Here is a 26,278-nt window from a genome sequence, read left to right as displayed (position 1 = left end):
GTGTAAATGCAAAAATGTTGCACAAACTAGTTTCCCACCAAAGGAAATTTATTTTAAGTGTCTTCATAGTTTTATTTTTGAGATACACCAATTTTCATATACTGCAGGAAAAACGAAAAAATATATTATAGTGCAAATTTGCAAAATAACAGCATATGCATCAAAATAAACTATTTCCAGCAGTGCAATATGAGTCCTCAGCATCCCAGAAACGACACAGAAAGTCATGAAGTCAAACATAACTTTTAAAAACACCAGTATAGGCTCATAATGGTAAAAAACTACATTTCCGCAAAATAACGTCACTTCCGGTTCCGGGCAGGTCATGCGGTCATGTGATAGTTCGCGCTGATGGACGTAGGAAGTGTTACAAACAGCTGATCTGATCGGCAAAGCGTGTTTCTGGAATATTATGTTTTTGTTGCTGCAAGTGCTTTTTATGCAGTTTTTGCAAAGCTATATGTGGAAGGAAACTGTGACCAAGGACAAGCTGATGTCATCAGATCTAAGTACAACTCCTCCGGTTTCATATGCAAAAAAAATTATTGCGCTAGCTTACGTGGTTGCAGAGCTACCGGGATTTTAAAATAGTTACGCAAAATGGAGCGTGTCCGCTCCGACCGGCTTTAAAGGGTTAAACCAGCTGCTGCTGTTTTGGATTATACCTCATCCTTACAGTCACCCCTCAGGATCCCTGTCCCTGTATACTGCTAACAAATTTCTCAGTCATGTATTTTAAGAGAATAAAAGAAAGAAGGTTTAAACGGAAGGAACAAAATTTAGGTAAATACAAAATCAAAAGACAAAACCCCCCCAAAACAAAAAAATGGAGATGGCTCAATGTGAAAGCATCACTTCCTGTATGGGGATAGCCAACTGTTTACATGTCACATGTATAATTAAACAATAATTTACAGTCTCTTGATTTTTTTTTACCCATCTGACCATCAACTAATTCTGTGCTAACAATACGCACGGAGAAACACACAACAGAAGCTCTTTCCAGTAACACTTTCATGTGTCACTGTCAGCTTGTTTTGAACGGGATTTTCAGAAAAGTGTCGAGTGACTTTTTTTTGTAGAAGTTAGACAATAACAACCATTTTTTTGAGTCATTTAAGATTTAATTTTATCTGCATTGTCACTTAAATTTATTTCCTGAATTAGAACTTTAACAGATAATTTTAAAAAACAAACAAACAAAATAATCAGTTTAATCCAAGAGGAAACTGAGAGCCTTTTGTTTAAGTTTTCTTGTCCTTTACAGCTAAACAGCAGATTGAAATAAAAGCGTTCAGTACAAAAATGACTCATCTGATAGTGGGACTCTCAACCATTTGACCTTAGAACTGAAGAAGCTTCTCGGATGAGAGGTGAAACGTCTTCAAGCAACTTAAAGGAGTCCAGACACTTTTCTTTGCAAGCTCCTTTGACTACATCATAATAAATGCTGCTTTTCTCATTGGGATTCTAACCAGGTCCATAATAAATGGATTTGCTGAGCTCAGCATTTTCTGCTTTGATGAAAGATAAACATGAAGCTGGATTTCTTGTTGAAAATGCAAAGGAGCTGGTTGTGAACTAAGCTTCAGAGAAACACTACATACTGATATCCAATGTGAAGCTTTGAGTGGAAAAAGACATGAAAAGGGTTCTCTTTTGGAAAGAGCCATTTAAAGATGCAATACTCAAACAGAAGTTTGAACCTGTACTATTAGAGCCATAAAGGGAATTTCGACAATATAGACTTTAAATCCAAATGGAATATTTATTTAAGCAATGTTGCAGGAACAAAGAAAACCGCTTAATCAGATGATCTCAATTATACAGTCAGATTAATTTTAAAAAATTCCATAAACTTCCTAATCTACCCTATGGTGATTACAATTTCATCTACTGGTCTGTGGATGGTTGAGAGAGTAGGGAGAGAGTCAAGTCCTGGCCAGTAATGCATTCTTCTCCCAGTCTTGCTAGCGCAAACCCACATATGGAAGCAGTTACTCAGTTGAAAGTAATCCAAGTCTTCTCGGCTTCAAATCAACTCCACACAAGTGAGCAGAGAAAAACAACAATTACATTTCCAAATTTTAACTCCACAGTGATTTGGTTAAAATATAGATTCTCAAATATTATCTCTTATCACTGCACCAAACTAGAAGAAATAAAAACTAAATATTCTCAGACAACATTTTTTACATCCTCTTCACAGGCTTGCACCACTCTGATTTCTCTTGAGAAAGTTGATAATGAGTTTCCACTTCTCTTGACACCAGACCAGTACAGGCTTTTCTATTTGATTCAGAATCAACACTAAGTCTAAAGAGCACGCTCTTTTCATCACACAGATTACATTATTTGATTACATTTAAAAAAAAAAAAAAAAAGACTATTTTAACATCATTTGCAAAATCATATGTAAATATACTCATCTGTAGACCTTTGTATTACATTTACCATAATAAGACTGGGCGTTATTCTTTATTTACTATTCATAAACGGGGATAAGCTGAAGATTTCACTCCTACTGAAACAAAAAAACATCAATTTAACCACAGCAGCTTAGACTGAAATCTATTTAGGAACATCTTTCCATAAACCAACATGATTGTACTGTTATTGAACAATCCGGTCACAGAAATGATGTAGTAGAGTTGCTGTGCTAAATTTAGGTGTACCTCTGAAACTCCCAAATGTCTTCTCAAAAACTGTGTTCTTATCTTCTCTGTTCAGACCTTCCTTCCTGTCCTGCTTCCAAAAATGACTCAAATAACCACAGCATGAGCGACACTGTAAATTCCATGCTTTGAGTGAAAAAAGAAAGAAAAAAACATCTGGACCCTGGAATAATGGTAGCTTCCATTTTTTAAGGACTGAAGAGGAAGAAGTTTCCAAGGAATCGTTTAGAACAGTTTAAAAGAACTTTTTAAGAACTGATTGAATCCATGAATCTGAAAACGTGTTACTGAGTAAAAGAGACTGATATGTACAGATTGAACAACAGTCTGTTCAACAGTCAGACTGTTTCTCTAACAGGAGGATGCTCTTTACACTCAAACCTGCACAGAGTCACTGACGAACCAGACCAGACTGTAAACCCAGGATAAAGAGTTTCAGTGAATGTGGTGTTGAAGGTGTGGAGGTGGATCAGAGTGTCAGAGGAGACTCTGTAGAAGGACAGAGTGCCAGCAGGACAGTCCACATACACTGCTACTCTGTTAGAGACAGAGGAGGAGGAGGAGGAGGAGGAGGAGGAGGAGGAGGAGATGGATGTTTTTATGTTATTGTGCCAGACACAAAGAGGAATATAATTGGAGCACCACAAACTCCAGGACTGATCATTCCATCCAAACACACAGTCAGGACTCTCTCCTTTCCTTCTGGTTCTTCTATAACTCACAGACATGCGAACATTTCCTCTCCACTCAACCTCCCAGTAACAGCAACCAGTCAGACCATTTCTGCAAAGCAGCTGAGGGCAACTATCAAATCTGTCTGGATGATCAGGATACGACTGAACCTCCTCCACATATGTCACCTGGCTGTTGTTGTCAGATAGTTGGAGCTTTGTGTGAACTGTGTTTGTGTCGATTGTGAGTTGACAGGAATCTGATGGAGAGAACAAACACAATCCAGCTGCAGTTATTGATCCATCATCTGTTCATTGATTGACACTTTGATGATGACTCCTGACATCAGAGATGTGAATGAGTGATGTGACAGTTTGAAGATGGTTGAATGTGTGCTGCTTTGTTTTCATGAATCACATTAAAAACACACTTACACTTCCTCAGACCTGGTGTCAACCATCGTTCTCCAGCAGGCTCCACCCTGAAAGGAGGAGGGGGGTCAGAGCAGCACAGTCTCTTTCAGCATGCACACATGGACATTACATCGCTCTCATATTTATCAGTGTCTACATACTGTTAGACACTGATAAAGAAACAGTCCAACATTTTCAGAAATACACTTCAATCCATACGTGGATCAAACTGCTGATGATTTGGTCTGATCCTGGATCTGTCAGTACACCACTGTATTGAATGAAATATGACTGACTCAAACTGTGAACTCATGTCTTTTCAATACAAATCCCCTGTACTTCCTGGATACCTGTTTGTTCCAGTGGTATGGAGTCTGGAGGAGCATGAGCATAAGTGGCTGAAGAGGAGCGAGAGTGTGGACTATTTTCCTGCGTTCCTTTCCCTGGAGACACCTTGTATATATGTTGCACTGTTGGATTGTAAATAAACTTGTGAACTCTCTTTTCCTAAAATCTGAGTCTGCACCAGAGTCCTTTCTGTCAGCATTGACAGATTTAATTTATGCCCTTTTCTTTTTTAACTTGTGATGCGTTTATATCCCATGAGTTACAGGGCTTCTAAACCCCTTTTCATCATTTAAAGCTATTGTTTATTATTGTCACATGGGGGTGTTGTGAGGCTGTCTTTCGTTTATGATGAAGATACGACTAGTACCCAGGAAGCATAATTTTTTCCTTGCCTGTGAGATCTCCCCTCTAATGTCAACCATATGGAAAAGATATATATAAATCTTATAAAGTTTTTATCTGTCTTGTATGAAACTTGTATGAAAAGCATACAGGAGTGAAAGCACATATAAGATCCCTTGAAAAATTATATAATGAAACTTGTATGTTTTATATACTTACTAAAAAAATATATGAAAGTAATGAGAAAGTGGCCACTTTCATGAGTAAATCATATATGTTTTTACTATTTCTTTTCCATATGGGCAGTCAAGTGTGTGTCGAAGTGCAACAGGAAAATATCTTTGTATGCAGTGCTGGAAACCAATTAATGACCAAATTCTTTTTACATATCAATCGTACTAATCATCAGCTCATGGTTTACCAGACAGCAAATTTTTTATAAAGTCATAAAAAGAATCACGCTGAGGCTAACAAACATATCAATGGGTGCAGGAAGCTGAGGATAAGGAATTTTTCGTAGCAAGTAATCCAAATTATGCCACAGTATATAAATGACTGACCTCGTGCTGAGAACGGATCGCCTCAGGTATTCTTCTGACTGAAGTTTGGCCTGTTTTCAGCATCTGTTCCTGCTATTAAATTGCATTTGTCTCTGACCATCAAAGTTCAGATTTATTGAGGCAAAAAAAGTTTGCGTTTATTCTCCAGCTTGTCTTTGCTGTGTTTACATTGTTAGATGCCAGCTAGCCCAACTTGAGTAACCCTATAAACATTCCTGAAGTAAGAAAAATGAGGTTTTCTTACTTCATTTATGTCAGAAGTGATAGAGCTGTACATTTTAAGTTTTGAGAAACAAACAGGAAGTGAGTGAAGGACACAGTAAATGTTCCAGTGAAAAGGCTTTCAGTTTTCACTGGAAATGTTTCCAGCTCTTCCTCCTCTATTAGACATTCTCCCCATACCTAAGAGTGTCCAGTCTCCAGCTTGGATCCTTTAGTCCAGCCAACAGCAGCTTCATTCCTGAGTCTCCTGGATGATTGTAGCTCAGGTCCAGCTCTCTCAGATGGGAGGGGTTGGAGCTCAGCGCTGAAGTTAGAGAAGTACAGCCTTCCTCTGTGATCAGACAGCCTGACAGCCTACAGAAATGTGCCATTAATACGTTACATTAATACATTAATTTATAAATAAATCAACTATTAATATAATAACCGATATGTAAAAAAACAAAAAAGATGCATTCTTAGATCCCAAACCTATGCCAGTGCATCTCAGGGTGGGGGGGGCTTGTGAACAGCTCCTGGGTTGGCTGGGTCAGGAAAACTACAAGATTAAACCTGTGGATTGAGCTGCTGTGGACCCAGCTGCTCTGGATCCAGCTCAGGCACGTGCAGAGGGGAGCACCCGCCCCTTTCCTGATGGGTGCCCAAAGTGTCCTTTTGTTGAGGCAACTTTTTTTTTATTTGTGCCTCAACTGTCAGTCTTTTACCCAAGGTAATCTGCCATTTTTGAAGGGTTTAGGTCAAAGAACAAAGACCATGACAATAACTAACTAGACAGCTCTTTCTCTTTATATTTATCCTCATCGTATCTTCGTTGACCAAGTATATTGAGATTGATTCTGGACTTTTTGAAATTATTAAATATTGGTCTTAGTCTCTGTGTATATTATTCTCTTCTGCATCTGAAATCTGTTATGGTTCTTAATTTTTGCTCTGTTATGTTAGTTGCTTTGCATCTCTCTGTCTCTCTCTTTATACTGTCTCTCTCTCTGTCCCTTTCTTTCTGTCTCTCTTTTCCGCCCTCTCCCACACCTCACCTATATCTCTGTGTTTGTTTACCTTTTCAGTATGTTTAGTAGTGTCTCTTAAGTTTAGGTCTCTGCCTGGGTCTCTGTCCATTTTATTGTGATAGTCACTTGTCCTGTGTACATCGTGTTCAGTTTTGCTTCTCCTGTCTTAGTCAGATTTAGGTTATTTATCTTTCCTGGTGTGTTCCATCTTCCTGATTTCAATGATTTTAGCGCTCTGTCTCCTTCTGTCTGTTTTCACAATCTCCATCATGCTATGTCTCCTGTATTATATTCTCCCTCTTCAACTCAGAATCATGGCAAAACATGCAATAGACACGCAGGTTCACCATGTCCATTTCACGCTTTGCCTCTTAAAAACATGAAATGAAAGTTTAATTATCCATTCATCCCTCCATCCATCCATCTTCATCCGTTTTATACGGAGCCGGGTCGCGGGGGCAGTAGCCTAAGCAGAGAAGCCCAGACCTCCCTCTCCCCAGCCACCTCCTCCAGCTTATCCGGAGGAACACCAAGGCGTTCCCAGGCCAGCCGAGAGATATAATCTCTCCAGCGTGTCCTGGGTCTGTCCCGGGCCTCCTCCCGGTGGGACATGCCCGGAACACCTCACCCAGGAGGCGCTCAGGAGGCATCCTAGTCAGATGCCCGAACCACCTCAGCTGGCTCCTTTCGATGTGGAGGAGCAGCGGCTCTACTCTGAGCCCCTCCCGGATGGCCGAACTTCTCACCCTATCTCTAAGGGAGAGGCCAGCCACCCTTCGGAGGAAGCTCATTTCCGCCGCTTATATCCGCGATCTCGTTCTTTTGGTCACTACCCACAGCTCGTGGCCATAGGTGAGGGTAGAGACGTAGATCGACCGGTAAATTAAGAGCGTCGCTTCTACACTCAGGTCCCTCTTCACCATGACGGACCGGTGCAGCGTCCGCATTACTGCAGCTGCAGCCCCAATCCGTCTGTCGATCTCCAGCTCCCTTCTCCCATCACTCGCGAACAAGACCCTGAGATACTTGAACTCCTCCACTTGGAGCAGGAACTCATTCCTGACCCGGAGTGGGCACTCCACCTTTTTCCAGCTGAGAACCATGGCCTCAGATTTGGAGGTGCTGATCCTCATTCCCGCTGCTTCACACTCGGCTGCGAACCGTTCCAATGCGAGCTGGAGGCCTTCACCTGATGAAGCCAACAGAACCACATCATCCGCAAAAAGCAGAGATGAGATTCTGAGGCCACCAAAGTGAAAGCCCTCCACCACTTGGCTGCGCCTAGAAATCCTGTCCATAAAAATTATGAACAGAATTGGTGACAAAGGGCAGCCCTGGCAGAGTCCATCACCCACCGGGAATGAGTCCGACTCATTGCCGGCTATGTGAACCAAGCTCTTGCAACGGTTGTATAGGTATCGAATGGCCCATAGCAATGGGCCAGACACCCCATACTACCGCAGCACCTCCCACAGGACACCCCGAGGGACACTGTCAAATGCCTTCTGCGAGTCCACAAAACACATGTAGACTGGTTGGGCAAACTCCCATGCACCCTCAAGTATCCTCGAGAGGATAAAGAGTTGGTCCAGTGTTCCACAACCAGGACGAAAGCCGCATTGTTCCTCCTGTATCCGAGGTTCGACTAGCGGACGAACTCTCCTTTCCAGCAACCTGGCATAGACTTTCCCAGGGAGGCTGAGGAGTGTGATCCCCCTGTAGTTGGAACACACCCTCCAGTCCCCCTTCTTAGAGCTGGGGACCAACACCCCGGTCTGCCAGTCCACAGGTACTGCCCCTGATCTCCACGCAACATTGTAGAGGCGTGTCAACCAGGACAGCCCTACAACGTCCAGAGCCTTCAGGAACTCAGGGCGGACCTCATCAACACCAGGGGCTCTGCCACCAAGGAGTTGTTTAACTACCTCAGTGACCTCGCCTCCGGAAATTGGCGGGTCATTCCCCTCATCCACAGACTCTGCTTCCTCCTCGGAAGACGTGTCAGTGCGATTAAGGAGGTCCTCGAAGTATTCCTTCCACCGCCTGACAATTTTCTCAGTCGAAGTCAGCAGCGCTCCGCCAGCACTATACACAGTGCAGGTAGAGCACTGCTTTCCCCTCCTGAGATGCCTGACGGTTTGCCAGAATCTCTTCGAGGCAGTCCGGAAGTCTTTTTCCATGGCCCCTCCTAACTCCTCCCACACCCGAGTTTTTGCTTCAGCCACTGCCCGAGTCGCATTACGCTTGGCCTGTCGATAGCTGTCGGCTGCCTCTGGAGTCCCACAGGCTAACCAAGCCCAATAGGACTCCTTCTTCAGCCTGGTGGCTCCCTTCACCTCTGGTGTCAACCATTTGGTTCAGGGATTACCACCATGGCAGGCATCAACCACCTTGCGGCCACAGCTCAATGCAGCAGCTTCAGCAATGGAGACGCTGAACATGGTCCATTCGGACTCATTGTCCCCAGTCTCCCTCGGAATGCTGTTGAAGCTCTGCCGGAGGTGTGCGTTGAAGATCTCACGGACTGGGGCCTCTGCTCGACATTCCCAGCACACCCTTACTACGCGTTTAGGTGCGCCAGGTCTGTCCAGCGTCCTCCCCAGCCACCTGATCCAACTCACCACCAGGTGGTGATCAGTTGACAGCTCAGCCACTCTCTTTACCCGAGTGTCCAGAACATATGGTCGCAGGTCTGGTGATACGATTACAAAATCGATCATCGACCTGTGGCCTAGAGCGTCCTGGTGCCACGTGCACTTATGGACACTCTTATGTTCGAACAACGTGTTTGTTATGGCTAACTGTGATTTGCACAGAAGTCCAATAACAAAACACCGCTCGGGTTCAGATCAGGGAGGCAGTTTCTCCCAATCACGCCCCTCCAGATCTCACTGTCATTACCCACGTGAGCATTGAAGTCTCCTAGCAGGACAACAGAGTCTCCAGGTGGCGCACCTTCCAGCACCCCACCCAGGGACTCTAAGAAGGCTGGGTACTCTGAACTGCCACTCGGCGCATAACCGCAGATGACAGTCAGGACCCGTTCCCCGACCATAAGGCGCAGGGAACAAACCCTCTCACCCACCGGGAAAAACCCCAACGTACCGGCAGCAAGCCGAGGGGATATTAAAATACCCAACCCAGTCCGCCGCCTCTCACCAGGGGCAACTCCAGACTGAGACAGAGTCCAGCCCCTCTCCAGGAGACTGGTTCCAGAGCCCAAGCCATGCGTATAGGTGAGCCCGACTATATCTAGCCAGTACCTCTCAACCTCACGCACTAACTCAGGCTCCTTCCCCACCAGAGAGGTGACATTCCATGTCCCAATTGCCAGTCTTGGCAGCTGGGGATCAGTCCGCCAGGGCCTCCTCTCCTGTCCGTCGCCCGACACACAATGCAGCCGACCCCTATGGCGCCTCCTGCGGGTGGTGGCCACCAGACGCTCGCCCTCGGGCACCCTCCCCAGGCCTGGCTCCAGGGCGGGGCCCCGGTAACCCTATCCCAGGCAGGGTAAACTGTTCCCTTGATGTTACCTTCATAAGGGTTTAATTACACGAATATAATTGATTTAATAATTTTTGGAAAAGTTTGGATCCTGACCTGAGAGCTTCCAGTGTACAGTGTGGACTCTTTAGTCCAACAGACAGAAGCTTAACGCCTGAATCCCGCAGGTTGTTGTTACTCAGGTCCACCATTCTCATTGAACTGAGAACTGAGGACAGCGCTTCACAGCTTCTCTCCAAAAGGTTACAGCCAGACAGTCTGAAAAACAAAGGTATTTAGGATCAAATGAAACCAATTTAAGTGTTCAACCCAAACAAGAAAGATAAAAAGTTTAATATGCACCTAATTAGGGATGGGTATCGAAAACCGGTTCTATTTGAGAACCGGTTCCCACTGTTTCAATTCCTTGGAATTGTTTGCCATTTTTGCAAACGATTCCCTTATCGATTCCAGTCGCCCTGAATGACGTCACTACGTTGCGGAGCGTAATTTACCTGGCAGGAAACACTACGAATATGCAAAAGCATTTGCTCACAAAACACGTGATAACCTTAAATGAATGTCGTGTTTTTAATTCCGCTCCGGACTCGTGAATCTCAACCCAGCAGCAGCGGTAACGTTTGCACGTCCTCTCCCGTTAATGCGGCAGGTAAATAATCAACTAACAGTGCATATTATGTTAGCGCGATCTGCCTTATCTGCCATTACTGCCATTACTGTGCGTTTAGGTGACCATGATGAGAGACACAGACAGAGTCTGGCTGGCGCTCGCTGGCAGTTCTTGCTGCAGTCTACCGGTAGCGTCTCCTTTCAAGCCAGGATAGACTAATGTTACCGAGCAGTGACTAAGCTTATGGTAAAAGGCTTGCACCCATTTGCCACAGCAGATGCCCCCGATCGGTAAGTGAATGTGTTTAATTGTAGGCAGGGACATTACTGGATATTCTTGTGTAATTGCTACAGAATAATTTATGTTATACTTTGTTATTGCTACAGAAGAATATTTATTTTATTATTTTACATTTACAATTTTTTTCCCCGGGGTCCCTGTGACACCACATTGAAGAGCCGTAGGCTGGATCTCTTAAGATCTCACTGTTGGGTTTGTAAGGCCATGTTACTCCTAAATTTCTATCTTGTTCAAAGAGAAGATATAAAACAAAGTTCTAAGCTAATCAACCTTAGTGTTCTCCTTTTTTAAAAAGAATCGATAAAGAATCGAATCATTAAACAGAATCGAAAATGGAATCGGAATTGTGAAAATCTTATCAATACCCATCCCTACACCTAATGCATAACAAAATAACTTAAAATACATATATATTACATTTCCTCATTAAAACACAGATATACCACATTATTTAAATGGAAACCAGTAAGGACTTGTTAGATTTAGCGATTCTAGTCTAGCACTCTGTCAGTGCGTCCCAGGGTGGCTGTGGCTACAATGTAGCTTGCCATCACCAGTGTGCGAATGTGTGCGTGAATGGGTGGATGACTGGATGTGTAAAGCGCTTTGGGGTCCTTAGGGACTAGTAAAGCGCTGTATAAATACAGGCGATTTACCATTTACCAATTTAGTTCAGTACCTGCAGGTACAGTCATATAGTACTGCTGATCACTTTCCTAATTTTAAAATCTGTGAGTATTGTTCCTTGATACAGTTCAAAATAATCTTTTTTTTTTTTATAATAACATACCGAACAATGCTATAGACAATCAGCTCATCTTTTATTTAAAATAAGCTGTTTAAGTATGGTTAAGGAAAGCCCTCAGTTCTTGTAAAATCCACTTTCCATGACTTATGGTTTAGAGGTTAGTAAAAACTGTAACCATACTAAAAGAAATCTGCCTTATTATTGGAAAGCTAATTTCTTCAGAAACAATTATATATATTTTAGAACATGATTTAAAAAATCCAGCCTCGGATAAAGCGGATGAAGATGGACGGATGGATGGATTTAAAAAATATGACAGGAGGGAGTGAAAACAAACACAAATATTGCACCAGGGCATTTGTTTGGGAAACAGTACGATAATATTTTGCTTAGTGTAGGATATAATTGTAGCCTGCAAACACTCCTTTCAATGTGAGAGAAACTAAAATGTTATGAATTAATTGTAAAACATTTGCTCTAAAATACCAAAAAAGCAACGAGTAAAATGTAATTCAGTGGGAACTCCAATTATGGAAGCCTTCAAGGAAGACATAATTTTTATTACTTTGCTGTAATTTTCTGATACCTAGCAGCCCACTTTTGAACACACTTGGAAAACCTTCAAAACTTAAATGACCAATAAGGTGAAGTCCAAGTTTTCCTTTAACTTGGATTTCATGATGATTGCCATATCAGAGATGTAAAAGAAATAAGAGAAAAAAAAAAACTAACAGTAAGTTACAAACCAACTGACAGCCAGAAAAAAAATGAATATAAGAAATCTGTGTTAGAAACCTGAGGCTGGTAAACCTAAGTCCTATGTCCTATGTTCTTAATTTGGTAAAATGGATACGCTGACTGCTTGGTAATAAAAGCTGAATAATTATACAGGGTGGGCCATTGGTGTATATGGATACACCGTAATAAAATGGGAATGGTTGGTGATATTAAAGTTCTGTTTGTGGCAGATCAGTATATGTGAGGGGGCAAACTCCTCAAGATAGTTTGTGACCATGGTGGCCATTTAGAAGTCGGCCATCTTGGACACAACTTTTGTTTTTTCAATAGGAAGAGGGCCATGTGACACATCAAAACTTATTGGTAATGTCACAAGAAAAACAACCATTCCCATTTTATTACAGTGTATCCATATAAATGGCCCACCCTGTAGAGAGCGTAAACTGGTTAGGGTGGTAAGGCATAATACTTCTGCAATAAGAACACTGATTATGACATTTTTCAAACATCCGAGACAAACTGAATTGAAGAGAACATCGGATAAGTCTACATGCTTTTGATATGAAAAAAAATTGGTAAGGATTTTTTTTTCATGTTTGAAAAGTTATTGATTATCATAAGGTGGGCAATATTGGTCATTTGATAAGGGTCACACTAAAATGTTCTAGAAATTGTGACAATTTCTGCAGCTATGAAATAACTAAAAGAAAGTATCATATACTTGTTGAGTGCTGCCAATGTTTTGAGGGGCCTATAGAAATTACATTGTGTCGGTTTTAAATATTGTGTACCTGATTATCTTTTTTTTAATAAACAATTTTAAAAAAGAAAAATGGACTTATGTGTTATGTCTTATACACACAAGCTGTGGGCTAGACTTCCGGGTGAGCGTATGCTGGCGTGTCTGTCTGCCGCTGCTCTCCATATGTGTGTTCTCCCTGTTTAGCTCCATTTTAATTTTTCGCTAAAGTTTCAGTAAAAAGGACTAGATGTTACAGTCCCTAATAATGCATTGCTTTCAATGAAGGAAGGCTGTTAAAAGGAAAGGCAGCCCAGAAACTTTCCCAGTAGCACACATCGTTATGTGCCTAAACTTTCAGTCTAATCTGCCATTTTTTCTTCCTTGGTTAGGTTTAAGGATTAGAGATCTGATCTAGATTATCATATTAAAATTAGTATTTAATTTTACTGTTTTAGCCTTAGAGCATGGCTTTTTTATTTGACCCTGGAAAAACTGAATCTTATCGTTTTTCCTGTGATTGACTCTCCTGGGGACCTGACTTACCAGCCTAACGCGAGCCCTTGCTGCCCTCTGCATGTACTACTGTTTGGCCTGTCACCGCTGTCAGGGTCTTGTGTGTGGATGAGAAGAAGAGGACCCAAACGCAGGACTCACGGTGCAGGATAATGGTGTTTATCGGAAAGGATGACACAACGAGAGCAGGAGATGAATGGCTGGCTGACTGGACTGGACTGGACTGGACTGGACTGGACTGGACTGGACTGAACTCAACTCAACTGAACTCAACTGGACTGACTGACTGACTGACTGACTGAACTGAACTGAAAACAAACAACATCAATGACAAGACAGTGAGCGAGTGGAAACTGAGGACTTAAATGCACTGATGAGGATGATAATGAGAGACCGGTGAGTACACAGCTGAACTTAATCAAACTAACATCACACAGGAAAGGAACTGGCACAACAAGGCAGGAAATGTGAACGAACATGAACAAACTGAAAATACAACCCAGGAACCCTGACAACCGCATTCAAGTATCTGTCTTCTAAAGCTGTCGACGGTGTGCACAGTGCCAGGTAGGTAATCACAGCTACTTTTCTGGCACTGGACTGTAAATCGTGCCCCAGTGGCATGCTGGCTAACGCAGTTTAACTTGGCTTTGTGATCAAATGGAGAAACTATGATTCCCCTTTTAATGTATAGATATGTGCATATTTGCATGTACACATATATTTTTACAAAGATATATGGATGTCTCACAATGTTTTCTATAACGTTTTCATCTTATCTATTTTAATTCTTTTTATTTGTTTATATTATCCCTCTGTTCAGCACTTTGGCCGTCACTTGATGTCCTTTAAATGTGCTATATAAATAAAGTTGACTTGACTTGACTACTTACAGAGCTTTGTTGGAAGCTTTGACCACTGGCAACAACTTCAGAAGAGCCTCCCCTGAAGGAGAGTATTTCTTCAGGTCAAACACATCCAGATCTTTTTCTGATGACAGTAAGATGAAGACCAGAGCTGACCACTGAGCAGGAGAAAGTTCATCGGAGAGACTTCCTGAACTCAGGGACTGTTGGATTTCATCCACTAGAGAACAATCATTCAGTTCATTCAGACAGTGGAACAGATTGATGCTTTTCTCTGCAGACAGATTCTCACTGAGCTTCTCCTTGATGTAGTCAACTGTTTTCTGATTGGTCTGTGAGCTACTTCTTGCCAGTGTAAGCAGACCTTGTAGGAGAGTCTGATTGGTCTGCAGTGAAAGACCAAGGAGGAAGCGCAGGAACAAGTCCAGGTGTCCATTTGTACTCTGTAAGGCCTTGTCAACAGCACTCTGGTAGAAGTGTTTCTCTGCAGATTCTCTTGTTTCAGACTTCTGGGAGGTTGTTTGTTGTTCTTCCAGCAGATTGAGTCCAGAGTCGATGAAAGTCAGATGGACATGAAGAGCAGCCAGAAACTCCTGAACACTCAGATGGATGAAGCAGAACACCTTGTCCCGGTACAGTCCTCTCTCTTCTTTAAAGATCTGTGTGAACACTCCTGAGTACACTGAGGCTGCTCTGATATCGATGCCACACTCTGTCAGGTCTGATTCATAGAAGATCAGGTTTCCTTTCTGCAGCTGATCAAAGGCCAGTTTTCCCAGAGACTCAATCATCTTCCTGCTCTCTGGACTCCAGTGTGGATCTGTCTCAGCTCCTCCATCATACTTGACCTTCTTCACTTTGGCCTGAACTACCAGGAAGTGGATGTACATCTCAGTCAGGGTCTTGGGCAGCTGTCCTCCCTCTCTGGTTTCCAGCACATCCTCCAGAACTGTAGCAGTGATCCAGCAGAAGACTGGGATGTGGCACATGATGTAGAGGCTTTGTGATGTCTTGATGTGGGAGATGATCCTGCTGGCCTGCCTCTTATTTCTGAATTTCTTCTTGAAGTACTCCTCCTTCTGTGGATCAGTGAACCCTCTGACCTCTGTCACCATGTCAACAGAGTAAGGAGGGATCTGATTGGCTGCTGCAGGTCGTGTGGTTATCCAGAGGTGAGCAGAGGGAAGCAGGTTCCCTATAATGAGATTTATCAGCAGCTCATCCACTGAGGTGGACTTTCTAGGGTCAGTTAGGATTGTAGTTTTGTGGAAGTCCAGCGGAAGTCGACACTCATCCAGACCATCAAAGATGAACACAACCTGGAAGTCTTCAAAGCTGCAGATTCCTGCTTCTTTGGTTTCAGTAAAGAAGTGATGAACAAGTTCCACCAAACTGAACCTTTGGTCTTTCAGCACATTCAGCTCTCTGAAAGTGAATGGAAATATGAACTGGATGTCCTGGTTGGCTTTGTCTTCAGCCCAGTCCAGGGTGTATTTCTGTGTTAAGACTGTTTTCCCAATGCCAGCCACTCCCTTTGTCAGCACTGTTCTGATTGGTTTATTTCTTTCAGGTGAGGCTTTAAAGATGTCTTCTTGTCTGATTGTTGTTTCTGGTTTGTCTGGTGTCCTGTTTGCTGTTTCAATCTGTCTGACCTCATGCACATCATTGACCTCTGCAGTCCCTCCCTCTGTGATGTAGAGCTCTGTGTAGATCTGATTCAGAAGGGTTGGGTTTCCTGCTTTAGCAATCCCCTCAAACACACACTGGAACTTCTTCTTCAGGTTTGACTTAAGTTCATGCTGACTCCAATGCCAGTTCCTAATGGAAGTTCCTAAACAAAAAACAAACAAACCAAAAAAATCAGTGATAGAGTCAGTTGAAGGTATGACGTTTCAATTTCATGAAACGTTAGTACAATGTTTCCCAACATTTTTTAGCTATGGTACATATTTCACTTTAGAAAAATCCCACAGCACACCACCAAACCAAAATATCACACATTAATAATTTTTTCCTGCACACCAGGTATAGCGGAATTGTTCCCAGTATATCTTTTTTTTAATCTTTCTTCTGACCACTACTCATGCTAGGGCCTTCATCTGGGTCAGAACTTTCTCAGGGACCGGTTAACTACTTTTCAGATATTTATCTGTTGCAATTATACTCTGCGTTGTCTCAGCATGACCATGTAATTTCTTCTTCGACTTCTTTTTACTGTCAGTTGACAACACCTTTAATTAGAGTATAACACACTTGATCACTTCTCACACCACACCTATGTGCTGTGGCACAGTGGTTGGAAAACACTGCATTAGTAAATGCCCAATTTATCAATGTGCTTATATCTTTAGAAGAGTAATTCCTAAAGTGTAGGCTGGGGCTCCATAGTGGGCCCCACTAAATGTTTTTGAACTACAACTGTTACTGTATTTTCACGACCATAAGGCGCACTTAAAAGTCTTAGATTTTCTTCAAAAAGTATGGCGCGCCCTATAGCGCAGTGCGCCCTGTGTGTTGTAATGAGGACGTAGTAGAGAACACCATGAGAACGCTAAAGGGTGAAGTGTGGACGTTGACTTTATCGCACATACCTGTATAAAAGAACAGGTATGTGCGTTATGCAGGACATCATTGTTTTAACAACCCTGAAAATGGCAAAGAGACACGCTTACGAAGCACAGTTTAAACTGAAGGCCATCAGCTACGCGGAGGAACATGGAAAAAGAGCAGCGGCGAGAGAATTTAAGATTAACGAATCGATGGTTCGCAAATGGAGGAAGCTAGAAAACAAGCTCCGGCAGGTCAAGAAAACGCAGCTGAGTTTCCGCGGACATAAGGCGAGGTGGCCCGAGTTGGAGGAAAGACTCGAGCGGTGGATCATTGAGCAAAGAACGAGCGGGAGAAGCGTTTCGACGGTCACCATTCGGCTAAAAGCAGTTTCACTTTCACTTTTTATGAAACGGTGCCATTTTTCCATCCGGACCAGGACTATGGTAGCGCAGCAACTTCCAGCGGATTATAATGAAAAGCTGGCCATCTTCCGCTCCTACTGCAGCAAACACATTGGCGACAAAAACATCCAGCCCAGCCACATCACAAACATGGACGAGGTCCCGCTCACTTTCGACATCCCAGTGAGTCACACTGTGGAGAAGAAGGGGACCAGCATGGTAGCGATACGCACAACGGGGCACGAAAAGTCTTCTTTTACTGTTGTGCTTGGCTGCCATGCTAATGGACAGAAACTGCCGCCTATGGTGATTTTTAAGCGAAAGACTTTGCCTAAAGAGAAGTTTCCAACAGGAATCATCATTAAGGCAAATGAAAAGGGTTGGATGGATGAGGAAATGATGAAAGAGTGGCTGAGGGAGGTGTATGTAAGGAGACCAGGTGGTTTTTTCCACGCATCACTATCGCTCTTAATCTGTGACTCTATGCGTGCCCATCTCACAGCCGATGTGAAAAAACTAGTGAAACAAATGAACTGTGAGCTTGCTGTCATTCCGGGAGGCCTGACAAAGGAACTCCAACCGCTGGACATCGGTGTGAACCACCCGTTCAAAGTAAGGCTGCGAGCGGCCTGGGAGCGATGGATGACCGATGGAGACCACAGTTTCACCAAGAGTGGAAGGCAGCGCCGGGCGAGTTACGCCACAATTTGCCAATGGATTGTAGATGCTTGGGCTAACATGTCTGCTGGCACTGTTGTTCGAGCTTTTGCAAAAGCCGGCATCATTTCCGAGGAGCCACACGGCACGGAAAGTGACTCTGACGGTGAAGAAAGTGAACCTGGAATGTTTGATGGAGATTTAGCGCAGCTGTTCAATTCAGACACAGAGGATGAGGACTTCGATGGGTTTGATTGATGATAAAAATGTGAGTACCAAACTTTGTTTTGCTCCTGCTTTATTTTTAAATACGCACACTTGTATGCTCCCTATAATCCAGTGCGCCTTATGTGTGTGTTAAATACAGTAATGGCACACATAACTGAGACTGCGCCTTTTAGTACAGTGCGTCTTATGGTCGTGAAAATACGGTAGTTCTATATACTAAATGTATATATCTAAATGTTTTTAGATGTATATATATATATATATATATATATATATATATATATATATATATAAAGTGAGTTCAAACAATATTACTCTTGTCTAAATATACTGCTCTTGTATTTAACCTGTCCTAGCGGGAGGTGGGTCACACATTGGCTTAACACTTTGCAGAGTGCTGGGTTGCATTAGCAATTCATAGTCAATATCCTGTGTGGTTTATCATTTTTCTAAATGCAATTCCGAAGAAATACATCATTTTCTATTGTATTTTTATAATGGTGAAGATTTAAGATTGGGTAGTGCTGCTGGATTTTCTAGTTTTTAAGTTGGCCGCAGTTATCTTGACTTTGGAAATGCCTGCTTTTTTGGAAATATCCCCTTACTGGTCTTTAGATTGGCTGCCAGCTTCTCCTGCTTCATTCTCCTTAAGAAGTGCAGTGTGATCTTCACAAATGCCTCTTTGGTGCTCCTCCTCTGCTCTTCATCCTCATCTTCCAAAACGTCCGCACAACCCCCTTGACATTGCAAGTATTCTGAGTGATCTGAGCTTAGAACCTTTTGTATCCTCTCCAGTTCGTTTCTCACAAAAGTGATGATGTTGTCCTGCAGGACCTTGAACAGAACAGAACACCATGTGAATGTCACAGTCACCCAATAATACTGACTCAATGGCTGGTGAAAGACAAGACAGGAAAACAGGGAGATCAAGAATGACAAACACAAAAAAAATAAAACGGGAAATGGAAGATGCACACAGTAAAGAGATATCTATCTCTCACTCTCTATCTACAGATATCTGTCTCTTTAGAGATAGACAGATAGACAGATCACCTGATCCATCCTTAAGTATTAGCTTTATCAAAAAGGAATGTTTGGAGCCTAATGCTAGACACTAGACCTAACGCTGGACAATCAGAATACAGCAAACAGTTTATGGGTAAAATGCAGCTGCTGAGGTCAAGATTGGTCAAATTAGTAAATGGTACATATAATAAGACATACTGTCAAATTGTTCGGGCATGCCCAGCTGCCAGAATGTATCATTTTCTTTAAATGGTGCAGAACTGGATTCCCAATTTGCCTCACTTTGCCTTGCCTTGGCTCATTTCCAGTACTACAGAATAAATAAAAACCAAAGGTTTTACCACCAACCTTGTGTTTGATGGAAAAGTGGCTGTACTTCCCGAGCCACAACATTAAAAAAGAAAAAAAAAAGTAGTTGTTGTACATACCATAAATATAGGGTTCAGATCTGTTTGATGCTGATGGGAAGACTGACCGCTGGGAATCTTTGAGCTCTCCCGGTCAACTCTGGAGGAATAAGGAAGAATAAGATTAACATAATGAGGCATTATAACAACAAGACAAGACATTATTTTAATGTTATTATTATTAGAAAAATCAGTCAGAACTCAGTTACACTGAACATTTAATGCAGAATAGCGCAGAATCAAGTGGAAATGAAATCATAATCAAACTCTCATGAATGTGATGTGTGGCAGGCAAAGGTTGGGCACAAACACATGACTTGAACACACAGGAGGTAACTGAAAACGGCAGCTTTATTGATGCAGAAAACCCAAAACAAAACAAACAAGAAAATAAAATAAAATTTAAAATGGAAACTATGAACTAAGAGACAGCGAAGGAAACGAGTATCATGGGTGACACACACAACAGCAATAGTGTTGGCCATGTTTATTGTTGGAGAAATGTCCAGGTGGCTGCTCTGCTCTGTGTTGGACTTCATGATAACAGTGGGTGGATTATATTCTTTAACTTAGTTACAGCACTTTCAGAAAGACATCTACTGTGAAGAAGTCTACTCCCGACTGCTGTGTAATCGATTATTGTAAATTTAAATGTTATAAGGAAATGATCAGACAGAAGAGGGTTTTCAGGAAGCACTGTTAAATGTCCATATGTTAAAACAAGATCTAGAGTGTCGTTAAAGTGGTGGGTGGGTTCTTTTACATTTTGAGAAAAGCCAATTGAGTCTAATAACAGATTAAATGCCATGTTGAGGCTGTCATTTTTAGCATCTATGTAGATCCCCCTAGAAGGCTTCTGTTTAAGACTATGCTTCTGCCTCACTGTCCCCCAGCCATCCTGTTTCCCTGGTCACTTGGGGAGTGTATCCCTAGGGACAGCTAGTGGGGCCTATTCTATTTTCAGCTGTACCTACTACAGGGGCCTGGCTAGCTACAGGTTTTTCAGGGTGTGCGAAGCCGAGTGTCCAGTTCAGTGTTCCTGTCTCCAGAGCTGTAAATAGGCTACATTTATTACAAGTATCAATACTGCTAAAGAAGGCAGAGGAGTAACTAAATATCCGACACAATGAGCATGAAAGTGTAGGGGGACAGTTGAAGAGGCCATGCTGTTAGCAAGTCGGCTATGAGATAAACTAAGCTGGCGAAACCCTAAAGACACTTTGGATACGTAAGGAATACACAATGAAATAAGAAGTTATATAAACGCTGTTTATATAAATTTTTTTCAGATAAGCTACATAAAAACACCACAGTATGCAGGAACAGGACGTTGTACTCTGGGCACCACCCCAATTTCACAATGATTTGATTATTTTTAACTGATTGTGCTGTTTGCGTTGCCCTTGCTAAATTAAATTATAATGTATCCTCTCTGAAATTCAATGTAATTTATCAATCTTGTGCTCAGTTGTTGCTCCTACCATTAATGAAGATGGCTGTTGATTGTATCTTCCCCCTTACTTCAGGGGGAACCATTCAGGCGAGGTAGTATGTGTTGGGGAACCCTGCTTACCACTGGCTTAAATAAGTTTTCATTAACCTATCGTGATAATATCCTAAGGATCAGAGGCTCAGGGACTTCTGTACAGAGGTAACCAGGCTTTGTACAGTTTGATAATCCACAGTCAGTTGTTTTATTTATTTATTGTACATGAACTATTTATTGTACTATTTATTGAACTTAAAGAGCTCACCTCTCTGCAGCAGACGCTTGCTGGGCTTTAAAATCAACGTAGTGATATTTAGAGTCGCTGCTCTGTAAGGACACACAGCTAGGTGTAGGTCCAGGTTGGTTCCTGTGAATAATGATGGAGCAGTGATGTGAGTGCTGAGCTGTGACATGGAGAATGGTTAGAGATGGTCGTCTCACCTCTGAGCTTTGGTCTGGCTCTCATGTTCCCCACACAGAGTGCTTTTAGAGGGAGGGACTCCCTCCTCTCTGTCCTCACACTGATCCATGCTGCTCAATTCACATCCACATCAGCTTACACACACTTTCTACCTTCACCTGCAGAGAAAACACAAATCATTCATGTGCACATCAACTGAAATCATGAAGCACACAAGATGCATTCACTGACACACACTGATTATTCCTGTTGAATGTGCAGAGAACAACACACACTCCAATTTACTGCTAATGAGATAAATAAGAAGTGACATTTTGTCTATGTAAATTCAGGAATAATGTGTGCAGAAATTTTCAAAATAAGAAGACTTTGTTTTTATTTTGATAGAGTCTTTTTGGTGTTGGCTTCTGACCTTTAACCTGCCCCTTATCATATGAGCAGCCCAATTTCTCATTAATTTAAAAACTTTTAAAAACCTGCTCAATCTCATTGGTGTTCAGAATCAGAATCAGAATACTTTATTGATCCCTGGGGGAAATTATTTTTTGTTACAGTGCTCCATTTTAAACCAACATTAAGACAAGACAGACAATACACTAACTAAGAATAGTACAATATATACATATATATACATACATACATACATAAGTACATAGCTCTAGTTTAACATAAAACCATTGCTTTTATTGTGCAAACACTCATTTAATTCTATTTTTGTTTGATGGTGTTTAATTTTGTAAATTTAGGTTGATGGCTTTATTACCTACTTGAGTGTATACTTATGTTCAATTATTGATTGCTAATTAAGCAGAAACAAATTCAAAAAGAGAAATAATTCTCTCTTTTGTTATTGGATGGCTCTGTTTGGGAAATATTGCAGCCATTCCCCTGAACCTTGTTGGTGAACTGAATCAGTACTTTTTCCATAGATGATACAGATACTAACATGAAAACATGTTCAGCAGCTCTCTGATCACATCTGGTGCAGATTTTGGATATTTGTTTTTCTGTTTATTAATTATATGAAGACATCAGTTTATTTCATTTACACATTAATTCAGATCATAAATCAGATTTACGTTATGTGAAGTAAACAGAAATGTCTCACTGCCTGTTGCACTACTAAAGACGAACTGTTTTACAGAGCAAACATAGCAAACTTACAGTTTCTTCAAACACACACATGAACAACAAGCTCCACTCCACACCTGGACACTAAACACGGACACACAGGTGAGCTGCTTCCTGGAAGGAGGCGGGACTCAACCTGAAGCAGGAGAGGTGCAAGGAAGAGGAAGCAGATTTTAAGATAAATTTCTGATCATTTATGTCAGATTTAAATTTCTTCTCTCTAAGTGGCTTCATTTTATTAACATAAGGAAATGACTTTGTGTCTTTCTCCAAAATTATAATTATGAGTAAAGTTCTTTGAAAAATACATCATTGTTAAAATTAACATAGCTTGGTAGTGGTAAAACAACATACTTTTAATGGCTGTCTTTCAAAGTGATACAAACTAAAAACTTTCCAAGTCAGCATTATTTCCCTCCTTTGTTTTCCATATTTGTAAGAAACAAAACTACTTTTTATGATGTTTGGTGTTTTCAGCCAAGGTAATAATTTTCATTGAAGTTTAAACTAGAAAAACTGGTATAACTGCACACAGCATAGTTTCAGTTTGCAGCACAGCTGATCTTTGTGAGGCACCAACAGTAACAACATGTTATTTAACAGGCCTGTTTGAACACTAACACATATTAGTATATTTGATTTATATGTTAAATCATACATCAGATTTGTTTTATGTAGGTAAAGCAAATAAAAATGTCTCATGTCCTGTTCTGCTCTTTCTGTTCCAACAGTTTCTGTGACGCCTCAATCATCAGCTGCCAGCAGGGGATTGTTTACCTGAACATTTCCTCATGTCTGAGAGTGTCTGACTATTGATGAGGTTATTAAAATGATATTCCACTCTGTTCTTTCTGTTTTTTAATCCTTCCTTCTGTTTGTTATTAAAAAATCTGAGTCCTTGTTACATGAAAACATCAACAGGCTGCTTCCTGCTTTATAGGTCCTCAACTCTGCTGACCAGGAGACAACCAGGTCTCAGACCTGATCATCTGGACACATCCGTCTGATTCTGTTAAAGTGGTTTAGGCCTTCACACCTGAACATTTCCAACTAAGTTACAAGAGACAGAGTTCACTGAGTCCCTGATATATAAGGACTCTGATAGCAGATAACAGCACTGAGTAATGTTCATTTGTGATTATTTGTGTTTCTCATTGTGTCCTGTGTGGTGATGTTAACCTTTACATATACCTACTCTAAAAATGTATTTTTTATAGAATAATGAAGTTGCTACAGAGCACAGACAAAGGGTTAAATGAATCTCCTCTTATCCGTGGAATAAATTTTCTTAAAGGGAACAAAAACAACCTTCTTTAAAAGTTAATGTGTATTTACCTTTCAACAAATTTAAATAGAATCAGGGTTCTGAACCATACACCTCACACAAGAATGTGTGAGGTGTATGGAGCTATAAATGTATTTCAGGCTGTGAAACTTTAACTTTAACTTTATGACTCACTAAGAGTACTTAATTACAACGAACTGAGTTTAACATGTATCAATTCATCTTGACATACCATTATGGAACTTTGTAATTGTATTTAAGATAAGATTCAAGGCATTAGTTGGAAAAGGTTTGGAACCAAATCCAGGAGAACTGAGTACAAAGTGAGCATGAAAACAATGGAACACAATAAAAAGTTCAAACACGTTTTTTCTCAGAGAGTTTTCTGCACATTATGCATGTAAACCTCCACATGCAGACATTATCAGTAGGATAGTAGGATTTTAAACATGCCTAAATACTCATTGTGGGGTTTTTTATGTCACTTCAGTAAAACGTAAATATCAACTTCTTAAGAACAAAATTATTTTATTTAAACGAAGGTCAATGTTACATCAGATTACTGATCAGTGTTCCACACAGACTGATGATTAAAATTGTTGTTCACAGTAACAAATGTTTCAGTACAGAGTTACTGAATATCAATAATCCATAATCATGTGGATTTGTCTTCAAACACAAGAGTGATTAAAGTTTATCCTGAAAGAAGAGCTGAACATCTGGTCCAAACATCACAGAGCAGAAACAAACATTCAAACTGTTAAAGGAGGAAACAAAGCAAACTTACAGTTTCTTCACACAGAGACACGAACAACAAGCTCCACTCCACACCTGGACACTAAACACAGACAAACAGGTGAGCTGCTTCCTGGAAGGAGGCGGGACTCTACCTGAAAAGTGTGAGAGAGCCACACCTTCATGTGCTGGGCTCAAAATATGTTGTCTGACTGCTCGGACTGGCTCAGGGTGACGCTGAGTAAAGTAAAGTAAAAAGTAAAATTTTATTCATATAGCACCTTTCAAGATAAAATCACAAAGTGCTTTACAGAGGCAGAAAACAGACATTAAAATCTCAAACAAAACAAAATCAACCAAAACCAAGTTTAAACAAATAGGTTTTTAACTGCTTTTTAAAAGACATGAGTGAGTCCACAGATCTCAAACTCAAAGGGAGCGAGTTCCAGAGTCTGGGAGCCACTGATACAAACGCTCTGTCACCTTTTGTTTTTTGACCTTGTATGCTGGACAACCAGCAACCCCTGGTCACAAGACCTCAGGAACCTGCTGGGGTGATAAGGAAGAAGAAGATCACTTATGTAAGTTGGAGCTACACCGTGCAGGGCCCTATAAGTCATGATTATGATCTTAAAATGGGCCCTGAACTTGACAGGGAGCCAGTGCAGCTGAATCAGCAGGGGAGTGGCATGGGAGTGTTTGTGATGCTTTGTCAGAAGCCTAGCAGCAACATTCTGAACACCCTGCAGTCGTAACAGTAGTAACAGTAGTATTCATAGCGCATTGGTGCAGTAACTTTTGAATTTACTTTACTAACACAACAAGTAAAAGTATAAAGCAGAAAACAGCTGACTGACTTTAAGTCATTTCATTCATTAAGATGGAAATCTGGGATTTCTTTGTTTTGACTTTCAAGCTAAATTTGACTCTGTGAACCTAAAAAAGTGAAACGTATAAAAAGCTCTTTAATTCTGCTCATTGTAATCAAATGTTCAGAATATTTATTGATAAATGTCTTTTTATGCTTCTGGCTTTTATTGATAATGTGGATAAACATGAATCTGAGGAATGATTGGTTCTTCCTTTCTGCTGATAATCAACATAATAAATGTTGCTCTCCTCATTGGGATTCTAACCAGGTCAATAATAAATGGATTTGCTGAGCTCAGCACTTCCTGCTTTGATGAAATATAAACATGAAGCTGGATTTCATGTTGAGGAGACTCCAAATGGGTCTTAGGATCTATAAATGTCCTCAGTTTCTTTCAGACACTCATGAATATCATACATCTATACTCTGCTGCAGCCTACAGCTCACGGATGACAGAGACAGCTGGCTTTAAACACACATCCAGAAACAATGCTAGCAGTTAGAGCAGAGCTGAAAGCATCTGTCCAATTATTGATCGGCACGGCCGCCTGAAGGAGGATATAAAGCGCAGAGCTCATTGGCTGTGAGCTGTTTGTGACACTGCAGAATCTGTTCCAGTTTCCCTGCTCACTTCAAACGTCTCATTGGCATCACATTTTACACACAACAGCAGGAGTGTGAAACTCTAGGCCTCGAGAGCTGGTATCCTGCAAGTTTTATATCTCACCTTGGGTCAACACACCTGAATAAAATGATTAGCTCATTACCAGGCCTCTGGATAAGGTCAAGACATGTTGAGGAGGTAATTTAACCGTTT

The 26,278-nt window shown here is 41.4% G+C and overlaps 2 protein-coding genes and 1 long non-coding RNA gene across 6 annotated transcripts in view; 1 reads left to right on the top strand and 2 right to left on the bottom strand.

Moving 5' to 3' along the window:
• Positions 1-24,681, bottom strand: part of LOC146673023 (NACHT, LRR and PYD domains-containing protein 3-like) — a 505,210-nt gene extending 480,529 nt beyond the window's left edge. The window contains exon 1 of the mRNA XM_085401391.1: positions 24,643-24,681. The gene's annotated coding sequence lies outside the window, so the exon portion shown is untranslated. The remainder of the gene's footprint in view (positions 1-24,642) is intronic.
• The window catches only part of LOC146673017 (uncharacterized), a 406,340-nt gene that overhangs the window by 193,641 nt on the left and 186,421 nt on the right, over positions 1-26,278 (top strand). The gene's annotated exons all lie outside the window — the stretch shown is intronic.
• Positions 1,755-24,705, bottom strand: LOC146673022 (protein NLRC3-like). 3 transcript variants are annotated; one of them, XM_085401419.1, is made up of 11 exons: positions 24,643-24,705; positions 22,600-22,706; positions 21,460-21,591; positions 21,284-21,385; positions 19,551-19,629; positions 18,702-18,930; positions 14,288-16,091; positions 9,840-10,001; positions 5,413-5,586; positions 3,782-3,828; positions 1,755-3,606 (listed from the first exon to the last, which is right to left on the bottom strand). In XM_085401419.1, exons 3-11 carry the CDS (start codon positions 21,546-21,548, stop codon positions 3,014-3,016), a joined length of 3,279 nt encoding a protein of 1,092 aa, XP_085257545.1. In that variant the 5' UTR covers positions 21,549-21,591; positions 22,600-22,706; positions 24,643-24,705; the 3' UTR covers positions 1,755-3,013. The 3 variants fall into 3 exon arrangements, with proteins under 3 accessions (XP_085257545.1, XP_085257544.1, XP_085257546.1); XM_085401418.1 differs by having other exon boundaries at positions 21,460-21,597; positions 22,604-22,706; XM_085401420.1 differs by lacking the exon at positions 22,600-22,706 and having other exon boundaries at positions 21,460-21,597; positions 24,643-24,682.

The sequence above is a fragment of the Rhamphochromis longiceps genome, linkage group LG3 (assembly GCF_057381845.1).
Source record: "Rhamphochromis longiceps isolate RC_006_pf linkage group LG3, R_longiceps_female_GT1.1, whole genome shotgun sequence".
Lineage (NCBI taxonomy): Eukaryota > Metazoa > Chordata > Actinopteri > Cichliformes > Cichlidae > Rhamphochromis > Rhamphochromis longiceps.
This window is presented reverse-complemented; position numbering and strand designations above follow the sequence as displayed.

Coding starts and splice junctions, on each gene's coding strand:
- LOC146673022 (XM_085401419.1), bottom strand. CDS start 21,548: ATGGATCAGTGTGAGGACAGAGAGGAGGGAGTCCCTCCCTCTAAAAGC. Junction 21,386..21,459: donor AGCCAGACCAAAGCTCAGAG/GTGAGACGACCA, acceptor CATTATTCACAG/GAACCAACCTGGACCTACAC. Junction 18,931..19,550: donor ATCTGAACCCTATATTTATG/GTATGTACAACA, acceptor GTTCTGTTCAAG/GTCCTGCAGGACAACATCAT.